General features: G+C 36.2%; 2 protein-coding genes across 3 annotated transcripts in view; both read right to left on the minus strand.

Moving 5' to 3' along the window:
* ccdc69 (coiled-coil domain containing 69) overlaps positions 1-9,364 on the minus strand; it is a 31,808-nt gene extending 22,444 nt beyond the window's left edge. The window contains exons 1-2 of one of the 2 annotated variants that reach the window (XM_037780335.1): positions 9,354-9,364; positions 3,301-3,395 (exon numbers count right to left, since the gene is read on the minus strand). In XM_037780335.1, coding sequence (XP_037636263.1) covers positions 3,301-3,321 — 21 coding nt within the window. In that variant the 5' untranslated portion in view covers positions 3,322-3,395; positions 9,354-9,364. Of the gene's footprint in view, positions 1-3,300; positions 3,465-9,353 lie in introns of those variants that run through there. The other variant, XM_037780334.1, reaches the window with a different exon arrangement.
* ltc4s (leukotriene C4 synthase) lies at positions 7,666-11,630 on the minus strand. The gene is made up of 5 exons (XM_037780337.1): positions 11,293-11,630; positions 10,034-10,133; positions 9,068-9,138; positions 8,847-8,928; positions 7,666-7,919 (listed from the first exon to the last, which is right to left on the minus strand). The coding sequence occupies exons 1-5, from the start codon at positions 11,348-11,350 to the stop codon at positions 7,778-7,780; spliced, it is 453 nt and encodes a 150-aa protein (XP_037636265.1). The 5' UTR covers positions 11,351-11,630; the 3' UTR covers positions 7,666-7,777.
* Between the last annotated feature and the right edge of the window lie 2,442 nt (positions 11,631-14,072).

The raw sequence follows: 14,072 nt of genomic DNA on the forward strand, positions 1-14,072 counted from the left end.
GCGTTCACACATGAGCAGCAGACGTTCTGGAGGTGAAACGCAGCTTTGGCAGATTTAAAGATGTTTAATTAAACGTCCACGTTTACAACCACAGAAAGCCTCCGTCATTCAGAACAATGAAGTTCATGATTTTCTTTGTTTACTTTTTGTCTGAAGGATGTTTTCTTTTTTTCTTTGCATGATGTTTCTGCAAGTGTTTCATCAAATATGTGAAGTTGGAGCTGAATTTAGCATTTTTCCCAGCAGTCACTGCTGCTGCGTATCTTTGTCTTTGCACAAATGTCGGCAGTAAATGACTGAAGGTTTTACACATCACGTCACAATTCTTTAAACAATTACTCAAATCTCTAAAATGTTTGTTTACATTAAAGTTACTACGAGGAACTTTAATTTTGTGTTGATTTTGGCGGTCCCTGTGGACAAAGGCAGTAGTGTTTCCGAGAGTTCCTTTAAAAAAACTAATTTTACAGCAGCAGGATCTGTTCCTATAAGTATAACTTAAAGTACCAACAATGAATGAATTAATGTGAATCAAAACAAGCCGTCAGCATGTCAGTGATCTCCTGCAGCAGCAGCTCAGACTCTGAGCCTCTAAATCTGTTTCTATTCTGAGATAATCAAAAGCTCCACTGGACTCCATGTTATGCAACAGCTCCTTAAACTGGTCTGTGATTAAACTAACTGGTTTAAACATCTGAATTATATGTTTATTCCAGCAGGAAGGTGATGATTGACGGTTCTGTAGAAACTCACTTTATCAGATAAACTCAAACTTAAAATGTGATTAATTTTCTGTAGATCTATTAATCTGCAACTATTTTGACACTCAGATACATTAAATAGATATTTACTATCATCTTGTGACAGGCAGCAAACGTCAGATAAAAACACAGACAACTATAATACCACCAACAACAACATTACTACAGTCACCTCATATCATTAAAGTGCATTTAAGCAAAATGTTTTCTGGTTCCAGCTTCTCTAATGTTAAGACTTGATGTTTTTCTTGATAATAAACTGAATATTTTAGGGTTTTGGAGAGTTGGTCAGATAAAACAAGACATTTGAAGGCGTCACCTTGGTTTATGGGGAATTATAAAAAGGCCAAAAACCAAGATGGCGACGGCCGAAAACCAAGATGGCGACGGCCAAAATGACGAACTCGAGGCTTCGGAAACGTAGCCCGCAAACCATTAGGTGACATCATGGTGACTTCGTTCACTTCTTATATACAGTTTATGATGTTTAATGTATTTTCTACAAGACAATGTTAGGAAGAAACGTAACAGATGTTTCGTAGTTCAGGAGTCTCAGAAAACTGATCAATAACTGACGTCTGACTGTTTCTGCATCTTCAGCCAACAAACAGAGATAACACAACTTTGATTTATAGTATTGATAATGTTGACAGCAGCACTCTGCGGGTTCAGGAAGGATCTGAATCTGAATATTGATCAATGTTATCAACCATCCAACCACACAGCCCCCCGGAGCTCCTCAGTCTGGAGACCAGCGACCACATGAAGACTTCTATCAATAACCAGAGGAAGACAACAGCTGTCCCACTGTTCACCCTCTGTGAGGTTAAACATATTAATACTACAGAAATACTGAAAAACTATACAACAGGATTACTGTGATTTCACACAATATATTAACTCTCTACTGACTGACTGACTGACTGACACATGGAGGAAGTAAAATAAAGAGTATTAAAGTGTTGATATCCTTAGAAATTAAACAATAACTACTAATGTTATCACAGAGCTGTCATCTTAATATCCATTCATAAAGGCTGAGAGGATTACACAAGATTATAACACAATACATATCACTGCAGAGTATCACACACAGTAGGAACTCACAGGAGGATATTATGACTATTAAAGTGATAAAACACCATAAAAACACACTTTATCTCAAATTAGGATTGTAAAAGAGATTAAAATGTGTCATAAAGTGTATTAAAGTGTGTAACAATAGATTTGAACTCATAAAAACATACTTTATCTCAAATTATGATTATTTTAAGAGATTAAAGTGTTACACAGTGTATTAAAGTGGTACACAGTGTATTAAAGTGGTACACAGTGTATTAAAGTGTTACACAGTGTATTAAAGTGGTACACAGTGTATTAAAGTGTTACACAGTGTATTAAAGTGGTACACAGTGTATTAAAGTGTATTAAAGTGTATTAAAGTGTTACACAGTGTATTAAAGTGGTACACAGTGTATTAAAGTGTTACTCAGTGTATTAAAGTGTATTAAAGTGTATTAAAGTGGTACACAGTGTATTAAAGTGTATTAAAGTGTATTAAAGTGTTACTCAGTGTATTAAAGTGTATTAAAGTGTATTAAAGTGTATTAAAGTGGTACACAGTGTATTAAAGTGTATTAAAGTGTATTAAAGTGGTACACAGTGTATTAAAGTGGTACACAGTGTATTAAAGTGTATTAAAGTGTATTAAAGTGTTACACAGTGTATTAAAGTGGTACACAGTGTATTAAAGTGTATTAAAGTGGTACACAGTGTATTAAAGTGTATTAAAGTGTATTAAAGTGTTACTCAGTGTATTAAAGTGGTACACAGTGTATTAAAGTGTATTAAAGTGTATTAAAGTGTTACTCAGTGTATTAAAGTGGTACACAGTGTATTAAAGTGTATTAAAGTGTATTAAAGTGTTACTCAGTGTATTAAAGTGTATTAAAGTGTATTAAAGTGTATTAAAGTGGTACACAGTGTATTAAAGTGTATTAAAGTGTATTAAAGTGTATTAAAGTGTATTAAAGTGTATTAAAGTGTATTAAAGTGGTACACAGTGTATTAAAGTGTATTAAAGTGTGTAACAATCACAGTTAACTCATAACAACATGATTATTTCAGATAGTTAGTAGATTAAATCGCGTATAGAGCTGTTAAACAGCCTCTCAGCAGCATCGTGGGAACACTCAGACTCTTCAGTCAGATCAGAACCAGATGTTCAGAACAGAGGTTGTCGGTGTGAGTGTTGTCTGTCTGCAGGTCGGTAGTTTGTAAACTGTGATTTAATGGTGAGCTAGTTTAGATCTGCTAGAGGCTCATTATTAACCAGAACTTCCCAGAGAGCAGCACCAACCCACCACCCGAACACACCGACCACCGACAGCCTGCTGATGAACCTCCTCCTCCCGACACACAGTCACCTTCTACCGACTGTGTCCCGGTCTGTACCCGGGTTCCACAGGGTTCCACAGGGTTCTACAGGGTTCCACAGGGTTCCACAGGGTTCTAGTGTTTAGTGTTCAGTGTTTGTCACCTTGCTGTGGCTGCAGCCCATCTCCTCCTCCTCCTGCCGGTGCTCAGAGCTCTCTGTCCGTTAGTAGCCGCGCTCTCCGCTACTCCTTCTCTCCTCTACTCTTCCTCCTCTTCCTCTTCTTCTTCCTCTTCTTCTTCTTCTCTGTTGACAACTTTCAAAAGCTGTCCCGTGAACGCACCACTCGGTCCGCCGGCCTCAGGGGGCGGGGCTTATCCGTGCTGCCTTCAGGGACACTTCGTAAACTGGTCAAACCAATGAAAAGGTAAACAACAACAAAAAAACACATTGAATACATAAAATAAAACTTTATTTAACAGAAGGAATAGGATATAGATACATATATATATATGTATATATATATATATATATTGCCATATATTGCCCTTTTTCTGACTTTTTCTGAATATATTTTTGGTATTTTCTTTGAACGTCTTCAGACTTTTTTTTTTTTTTTAAATATGTCAGATTTTTTGCCTCTTTTTTGGACATTTTGCCAACATTTATTTGCCCTTTTTTGCCCTTTTTCGGACACTTTTCTAACTTTTTTTTAAGACATATGTCAGAATTTTCTGCAACAATTGGCCTTTCTTTAATATTTCTTTGGTATATATATATGTATATATACATATATATATATGTATATATATATATATGTATATATACATATATATATTAATAATGTTTTATTGTGAATAAAAGTAATTGAAATTAGCTTTAATAACAAAATAAAATAATTTGGTGAATTTTAGAAAAATAATAACAGTAATAATTTCAATAAAATAAGATTAAATAAGTATATGAAAATAAAACTGAATAATTCTGATTGACTGATTTGACTGATTTTATGTTTTCATTACAAACAAGAAAACAAAAATGAAAATACAATTTTATTAATTACAAAATAAAAGGTATAAAAATAAAATAAAATAATTTTGGTGAATTTTGGAAAAACAATAATAGTAATAATAACTATAAAATGAGATTAAATAAAAATAATAATAAAATAAAATAATTAGTTTAAATAATAGTTTTTTATTTGCATTAAAAACAAACAGCTAAATGAAAACTACAAGTTTAATAATTACAAAATTATAGTAATTAAAAGTAATAAAAACTCAAATAAAATAATTTGGTGAATTTTAGAAAATTAAAATGTGATAATTATTTAAAATAAGATTAAAAGGTAAATAAAAATAAAACAGAATAATACAGTGAGTTTTATATTTGCATTAAAAACAACAAAACTAAATGAAAAAAATAATTGTAATAATGCAAAATAAATTAGTTAAATACAAAAAAAAATAATTTGTTGAATTGTAAAAGTGAATTTCAAACTTGAAAATAAATTAAAATAAAAAAGTAATAATAAATAGATAGATATAGGACTTAATCCAAAGGGCTCATTTTACTGTTACAACAGTTCAGAGCAAAAAAAACAAAGGTAAGAAGCAAAAAAAAAGTACAATACTTTACTGGATTGTAAATTATATTGTTTGCCAAATGAAAACAAAATCATACAAATATTGATTGCTTATAGATCAGATCATGTGACATGAGCAGTAGCGGGTCTGTGATGTCAGCGTCATGGTCACTGTGACGAACCGGCCTGAAAACCCCCACAAACTTTAAATAGTGACAAAAAAATCCCACATTTCATGATATTTATGAGCATGAACTGTTTATTGATGTGGAGAACATTCCTGATTAGTGCCGATATTAAACACAGAGACTGTAGACGTTATTATGCTGCTTAATGTCATTTAAAATCTGGCGTTCAGCGTGTCGTCACAGTTTGATGTAATTTCTTCTTCTTGATTATAAGAGAAACTTTTTCTTACGGTGACTCTCATCAGTTAAATGTTGTAATCATTAGAAATATAATGATTACGACATAACAACCGTGTTTTATTGAGATCTTAAAGTTGACCCGTCCCTAATGTGTGTCACATGTAATAAACTCTGCATGGTAAAGTAACACACTATTAGTATAAATTAAAAATGGCAGCTGTAGTTTTTGGTTGTAGTTTGAGGGCGAAGCTGCAGATTTATTGTCCCGCTGAGCTCTGCAGGATTTTCTGTTTAAGCCCATAAAACAACATTCACACTTCAACTCTGACGACTGTGGAGGAGGTTTGTCGTCTTTATGTTCTTGTGAGGACCAAACACACACACACACACACACACACACACAGACACACACACATCGAGTTAATCAGCCTCCCAGTCTGCAGGTGAGATGATTAACTTTGTCTTACTGGAAGAACAACGTCAACATTTCAGTTTAAAGCTGCTCATCATCCACTCAGTGTCAGAGGTTTTAACCAGTTTAATAAACCAGTTTAATAAACCAGTTAACCAGTGAGTTGTTCATTTACAACACCGATTCTGTTGGTTCAGTGTTTTATCTAAATGTAGACTACGGCTGAAGAGAGGCAGAAGAAAAGTCTGAAAAGAATTCTGAAAAAAAATTCCCAAAAATGTAAAAAAAAAAAAAAAAAAGGCTGAAAAATGTCTGAAGAAAATTCCGACATATGTCCAAAAAAAGTTTGAAAATATCAGAAAAAATATAAGAAAATAAGCCTGAAAAAAAGTTAAAGAAATTACCAAAGAAAGACCGATGGTTGAAGTAATGTCTGACATATGTCTGAAACAAAAGTCAGAAAAATGTCAGAAAAAAGGCCAAAAAATGTCAAATTAATGTCAGAAAAATGTCCAAAACAATGGCAGAAAAGTGTTTGAAAAAGGGCCGAAGAAAGGCCAAAAAAATGTGTGAAATAAGTCGTTCCGCCTTGGCGCCCAGTAGCGAAGCCCGTTATAGGGTCATCATGGCTAGAGGGAAACGCACACATTTTGAAACTCTTGCGAGCTGGTTCAGGTTAGGCACTGACCTCGAATGGTTGAGGTCAGGAAAGGTCGGCAGGCAGCGAGTCTTGCGAGTGTTAATGCAAGTTCTTGTAGATTTGCAGGATACCTTCTAGACTCTAGACGCACGTACTCATAGAACTGGAGTTACATCCAGTAACTATTTAAAAATACAAGTCCTCTGCTACTCGTGTTTTTATTGAGTGGGGGGGGGGGATAAATGCATATGTTAAATATTGACAGGGACACTCTGAAAGATCCAGTTAGTGACATCACAACACGGAGAAAAGTGCCGATGATGTCACGGTTCGTTAAGACGAGCTCTTCTGTAAATTCATTAATCAGGTTTATTAGTTGTGTTTGTGGTTCCGGCTTCAGGTAAACTCACTTCTCTCCTCTGAAAGACTCCGTTTAATCTTTCTGTTTTCACAGCTGATCAGATTAACGGCTGACAGGTGAACTGCATCAGCCAATCAGCTTTGAGCTCTTAATTGGATCAGGTAGGAAACAGGAAGTTGGAGCAGCTGGAAAACAAACGGATGGATTTGTTTTTGTATTTGATCATTGTGTGTCCTCTTTAATCTTTAACCTCTTCTTCTCCTTCATCTTAGATTTATAGAATAAAGTCATAACTTTACCAGAAAAAAAGAAAATAACACATAAAATTACTACTTTATAATATTATGACTTTATTCTCTAAATCTCAGATTTCTTTTTTTTCCTCAATGTGGCCCTAACACTCCGTCGTACCATCGTACCATAGACCTACAACAATGATAAATAGAAATCAATATGTAAACAAAAACAGTTTTTCATTTCCATTTTTAAAACTCCACAGGGAGCCGCAGGTTGCTGACCGCTGGTCTAGTGAAACATCGACTCGTTTATCACCTCAAACAGACAGAAGAATATCAAATACTTGTACTCTTGTATGTAGTATGTGATGTATGTGATGAGTGTGATGTCATGACGTCATGATGTCATGCACGTTGTCGCTGCAGCGACAGAAAGTAAAGCAGCTGTTGTTGTTGGATGGAAAGTTATTCTGAAAACAACAACTGTTGCCGTCGGCGACGACGAGCACACGCTAAAAATACACACAAATACACATTCCACACGTGAACCGATGCGTGTGTGTTTGTTCATGTAGATCTCGATATAAACTCACCAGGCGGCCCTATTAATAGACGCCACTTCATTGTGCAACAACTATTTACCCACAATCCACCTCTGACCACAGTGAAAGTTCACACTGTAAAACATCAGACAGGAATTTACTGGAATCAACTGATATTCTATTAACTTAAAGGTCCCATGTAGTGAAAAGTGAGATTTTCATGTCTTTTTCATTATAAAGCAGGTTTATGTTCTGTATAAAAGCCGTCAGGATTTCTGTACATCTGTGATGTCACAAATATACAATTTATAGACCATTTCACACCATGTAAAAAGAACAGACATTTATAATTATCATTCATTATTGAGGAGAAAACAAATGACCTGTTAAGAGTTTTAATATCATTTTATTATCACAAATTTAAAAAAAAAAAAGAAAAAAGGCCCAGTTTCTCTCTTGTGACGTCTGACCTTTGACCCCTGAGAGTCACCAGCTCCTTCAGACCAGGCTGAGGGCAGAGCTGAGCCCGTGCAGCAGGTCCACCTTCAGGTAAACTCTGCAGAACGTGAGGAACACGCCGAGACACGAGAACCCGGTCAGAACCCACAGAACCTGAGCGCTGAAGTACATAGGAGCCAACCTGCAGAGGGAGACGGATAATCAATCAATCAATCAATCAATCATCAATCAATCAATCAATCAATCAATCAATCAATCAATCAATCAATCAATCTGTCAATTAACCAGCCAACCAATCAGTCAACCATCCAACCAACCAAACCAACCAACCAATCAACAACCAACCAACCAACCAATCAACCCAACTAACCAACCAACCAACCAACCAACCAACCAACCAACCAACCAACCAACCAACCCAACCAAACAACCAACCAACCAGCCAACCAACCAATCAACCCAACCAACCAACCAACCAACCCAACCAACCAACCAACCAACCAACCAACCAACCAACCATCCCAGGCAACCCAACCAACCAACCAACCAACCAATCAACCCAACCAACCAACCAACCAACCCAACCAACAAACCAACCAACCCAACCAACCAACCAACCCAACCAACCCAACCAACCAACCAAACAACCAACCCAAGCAACCCAACCAACCAACCAACCAACCAACCAACCAACCAACCAACCAACCATCCCAGGCAACCCAACCAACCAACCAACCAACCAACCAACCAATCAACCCAACCAACCAACCAACCAACCAACCAACCAACCAACCAACCAACCAACCAACCAACCAACCAACCAACCAACCAACCAACCAACCACCCCAACCAACCAACCAACCAACCAACCAACCAACCCAAGCAACCCAACCAACCAACCAACCAACCAACCCAAGCAACCCAACCAACCAACCAACCAACCAACCAACCAACCAACCGTGCATTTTATTATCTAACTTTGATTATAAAGCCCTGAAGGTAAGAATGAATCGAAACCAATGTCCATGTAGTTATGTTCTGTTATTAAATCATAAAATAATTTAGAATAAACATCAGACAGGTGAACAGGTGTGTAGTTGTCTCGTACCGTTCCTGAGCCGACTGTGAATAACCACGGAAGTATCGGAGGCGTCCATACAGGTAGAGCAGACCGCAGACCGAAGACACACCTGAAACACAAACGATCCATTTATAATCTATAATCTATAATCTATAATCTATAATCTATAATCACATTCATTCATATCCAGCTGAAGAACACACTGAGACTGAGACTGATCCAGGTGAGTTTGGTTTCTATCTGATCACCTGGACTGAAGAAGACTCCGGACGTCCACAGGACAGTGAGGAAGATCGGGAAATACTCGGAACAGTTGGCTCTGAAAACACAGAGACACTCAGTCTGATGGTTGAACCTTCCTGAAGTCACACAATGAATACTTTTACGTAATACATACATACTGTATACAGCATACTGTATACAGTATACTGTATACCTACAGTACAGTATACTGTATACTGTATCAGTGCTGTGAATGTGAATTTATTTAGTCTCTAGTGCCCTCTGGTGGGAGCATCAAGAAAGAGGCTGAACTCTGTCCTCTAAACTATAGTTATTATCTTATATTCAATATGATTTGAGATGAATTTGCATGTTTACAGTCATTGCATTTCAGTTAAACGGGTAAATCTCATTGAAAACATATTGCACACTTAGAGAAGTAAGTTTAAAAAAAAGTTTTAAAATAATTTACTGAACATTTATTGAGCATCAGGATACACTGGGCATCATATATGAGCATCTAGGAATATATCCCACAACTAAAAACGTCTCTAAAGATGAAACTAATCTGATGTGAGGGCAGTTTGAAATACAATCCTTTCACTTTCCATCTAATTCAATCTTTTCTGATTAAGGACTTCTAATTTGAACTAATTTATGAAGTTCCAGCTTCTTTTAATGTGAATATTTCTAATTTAAATGTTATTTTTTAAACTGAATTATTTGTGTTTAATATAAAGCAGATGAAACTATCAGCGGTGGGAACTTGAAATGGATATTGTGTCCTTGTTTTTTGACACCAGGAGTGTCCAGCCTTTAAAGTAGGTCAAATATTTGAGTATTACTTCACAGACTTCAGGCCTGGGGCGGGGGGGGGAACTGCTGGACTAAACAATTAAATAGAAAACAATCTTTAGTTGGATTGTTAATCTTGTTAATCTGCTGCAGATTTTAATGAACTGTGGAAGAAATAATTGAGGATAAAGACTGACTGAGCTCTGAAGATCCGCTCAAACTCCGGGGGTCCGGTGGTGGCGGGCGGAGACACCGAGTACTTCCTCCTGGCGTAGATCACCTGCAGAGAGAAATAGGCTGAAACAAACACAAATCATAAATCATATTTAATCAGATTCATTCATACAACAGCTGTCTGCTCAGACCAAAGGTCACTCTGTGTTTGTAGTAAATGCAAAGTTGTTTTTTTAAAACAAACTCATTACTAATAATAAAAGATGAAAAGGTCGAAGCAGACGGACGATTACAGTAACACCAAATATACTGAAATAATAAAAACATGAATCAACAGTAAAGAAGAGACAAAAACTAAAGTCTATGAAATGAGAGTAATTTAAACACTCTGGCATCATATATAGTGAAACCTGTACATTGAGGACAGATTGAAATAAAACCAGACATTCATCTTTCTTCAAATTAAACCAGTTCAGTCAGTCTGCTCTCATATTACCCAGCGTGCTCTCTGAGCTCGCTGCAGGATGCCCGACACGGTGACAGCGGCGTGTACATTAAGTACTTTCAGTACATTTGACTTTATAAGTACATTTTACTTCACATTGAATCTTATACTTTAAGTACTTTAAGTACATTGTACATGACAATGAATACTTTTACTTTAACTATGTTTAAGACATTTTACTTCAAAATTGATACTTTTAATATAAGTACATTAAGTATATTGTACTTGACAATGAATACTTTTACTTTATGTACTTTAAGTACATCGTACTTGACAATTAATTATTTTACTTTAACTATGTTTAGGAAATTTTACTTCAAAATTAATACTTTTACTATATACTACTACTATACTACTTAAGTACTTTAAGTATATTGTACTTGACTATGAATACTTTTACTTTAAGTACATTTTACTTCAAAATGAATACTTTTAATTTAAGTACTTTAAGTACATTGTACTTGACAATGAAATACTTTTACTATGTTTAGGACATTTTACTCCAAAATTAATACTTTCACTATATACTACTACTATACTACTTAAGTACTTTAAGTACATTGTACTTTACAGTGAATACTTTTACTTCAAGCACTTAATGTACATTTTACTTTATAAATGTATGAAATGAGAGGAGTAATTTAAACACTCTGGCATCATATATAATGAAACCTGTATATTGAGGACAGATTGAAATCAACCAGACTCCATTCATCTTTCTTCAAATTAAACCAGTTCAGTCAGTCTGCTATCATATTACCCAGCATGCTCTCTTACCTTGCTGCAGGACGCCCAGCACGGTCACAGCGGCGAGGCTGACCGCCTCCTCTGACATCTCAGCAGCGAGACGACGAGACAGAGAGACTGAACTGAAACATGGTCAGACAATAACAGAGTGACCACAGAGAGCAGACAGGTAACAGAGACACAGGTAACACTGAGAGAGAGAGAGAGAGAGAGCACACCTGCTGGGGGCGGGGCTAACACTGACTGACAGTTAACCAGGTTAATGAGTGACCTGTTTAAACAGTTAACCAGGTTAATGAGTGACCAGTTTAAACAGTTAACCAGGTTAATGAGTGACCTGTTGTTAGTTTAAACAGTTAACCAGGTTAATGAGTGACCAGTTTAAACAGTTAACCAGGTTAATGAGTGACCTGTTGTTAGTTTAAACAGTTAACCAGGTTAATGAGTGACCTGTCGTCAGTTTAAACAGTTAACCAGGTTAATGAGTGACCTGTTTTAACAGTTAACCAGGTTAATGAGTGACCAGTTTAAACAGTTAACCAGGTTAATGAGTGACCTGTTGTTAGTTTAAACAGTTAACCAGGTTAATGAGTGACCAGTTTAAACAGTTAACCAGGTTAATGAGTGACCTGTTGTCAGTTTAAACAGTTAACCAGGTTAATGAGTGACCTGTTTAAACAGTTAACCAGGTTAATGAGTGACCTGTTGTCAGTTTAAACAGTTAACCAGGTTAATGAGTGACCAGTTTAAACAGTTAACCAGGTTAATGAGTGACCTGTTTAAACAGTTAACCAGGTTAATGAGTGACCAGTTTAAACAGTTAACCAGGTTAATGAGTGACCTGTCGTCAGTTTAAACAGTTAACCAGGTTAATGAGTGACCTGTTTAAACAGTTAACCAGGTTAATGAGTGACCAGTTTAAACAGTTAACCAGGTTAATGAGTGACCTGTTGTCAGTTTAAACAGTTAACCAGGTTAATGAGTGACCTGTTTAAAGTTAACCAGGTTAATGAGTGACCTGTTTAAACAGTTAACCAGGTTAATGAGTGACCTGTTTTAACAGTTAACCAGGTTAATGAGTGACCTGTTTTAACAGTTAACCAGGTTAATGAGTGACCTGTTTAACAGTTAACCAGGTTAATGAGTGACCTGTTTAACAGTTAACCAGGTGAATGAGTGACCTGTCGTCAGTTTAAACAGTTAACCAGGTTAATGAGTGACCTGTTTAAACAGTTAACCAGGTTAATGAGTGACCTGTCGTCAGTTTAAACAGTTAACCAGGTTAATGAGTGACCTGTCGTCAGTTTAAACAGTTAACCAGGTTAATGAGTGACCTGTTTTAACAGTTAACCAGGTTAATGAGTGACCTGTTTTAACAGTTAACCAGGTTAATGAGTGACCTGTTTAACAGTTAACCAGGTTAATGAGTGACCTGTTTAACAGTTAACCAGGTGAATGAGTGACCTGTCGTCAGTTTAAACAGTTAACCAGGTTAATGAGTGACCTGTTTAACAGTTAACCAGGTGAATGAGTGACCTGTCGTCAGTTTAAACAGTTAACCAGGTTAATGAGTGACCTGTCGTCAGTTTAGACAGCTAACCAGGTTAATGAGTGACCTGTTTTAACAGTTAACCAGGTTAATGAGTGACCTGTTTTAACAGTTAACCAGGTTAATGAGTGACCTGTTTAACAGTTAACCAGGTGAATGAGTAACCTGTTTAAACAGTTAACCAGGTGAATGAGTGACCTGATGTCAGTTTAAACAGTTAACCAGGTTAATGAGTGACCAGTTTAAACAGTTAACCAGGTTAATGAGTGACCTGTTTAAACAGTTAACCAGGTTAATGAGTGACCTGTCGTCAGTTTAAACAGTTAACCAGGTTAATGAGTGACCTGTTTAAACAGTTAACCAGGTTAATGAGTGACCAGTTTAAACAGTTAACCAGGTTAATGAGTGACCTGTTGTCAGTTTAAACAGTTAACCAGGTTAATGAGTGACCTGTTTAAAGTTAACCAGGTTAATGAGTGACCTGTTTAAACAGTTAACCAGGTTAATGAGTGACCTGTTTAAACAGTTAACCAGGTTAATGAGTGACCTGTTTAAAGTTAACCAGGTTAATGAGTGACCTGTTTAAACAGTTAACCAGGTTAATGAGTGACCTGTTTAAACAGTTAACCAGGTTAATGAGTGACCTGTCGTCAGTTTAAACAGTTAACCAGGTTAATGAGTGACCTGTCGTCAGTTTAAACAGTTAACCAGGTTAATGAGTGACCTGTTTTAACAGTTAACCAGGTTAATGAGTGACCTGTTTTAACAGTTAACCAGGTTAATGAGTGACCTGTTTAACAGTTAACCAGGTGAATGAGTGACCTTTCGTCAGTTTAAACAGTTAACCAGGTTAATGAGTGACCTGTTTTAACAGTTAACCAGGTTAATGAGTGACCTGTTTAAACAGTTAACCAGGTGAATGAGTGACCTGTCGTCAGTTTAAACAGTTAACCAGGTTAATGAGTGACCTGTCGTCAGTTTAGACAGCTAACCAGGTTAATGAGTGACCTGTTTTAACAGTTAACCAGGTGAATGAGTGACCTGTTTAAACAGTTAACCAGGTTAATGAGTGACCTGATGTCAGTTTAGACAGCTAACCAGGTTAATGAGTGACCTGTCGTCAGTTTAAACAGTTAACCAGGTTAATGAGTACTAATAAGTACTTTTACTTTTGATACATGTTGCTGATAATACTTCTGTACTTTTACTTGAGTTCAGGACGTTAACTTGTAATGGAGTATTTATAGACTGTGGTATTACT

The sequence above is a fragment of the Sebastes umbrosus genome, chromosome 9, assembly GCF_015220745.1.
Source record: "Sebastes umbrosus isolate fSebUmb1 chromosome 9, fSebUmb1.pri, whole genome shotgun sequence".
Classification (NCBI taxonomy): Eukaryota; Metazoa; Chordata; class Actinopteri; order Perciformes; family Sebastidae; genus Sebastes; species Sebastes umbrosus.

What these genes read in the sequence shown, in the direction of transcription:
- ltc4s (XM_037780337.1), bottom strand. Translation starts at nt 11,350, where the DNA reads ATGTCAGAGGAGGCGGTCAGCCTCGCCGCTGTGACCGTGCTGGGCGTC. An exon ending in GAGCGGATCTTCAGAGCTCA is followed by an intron (nt 9,139 to 10,033) that starts GTCAGTCTTTAT and finishes CTGTGTTTTCAG; the next exon opens with AGCCAACTGTTCCGAGTATT. An exon ending in CGGAGTCTTCTTCAGTCCAG is followed by an intron (nt 8,929 to 9,067) that starts GTGATCAGATAG and finishes TTTGTGTTTCAG; the next exon opens with GTGTGTCTTCGGTCTGCGGT.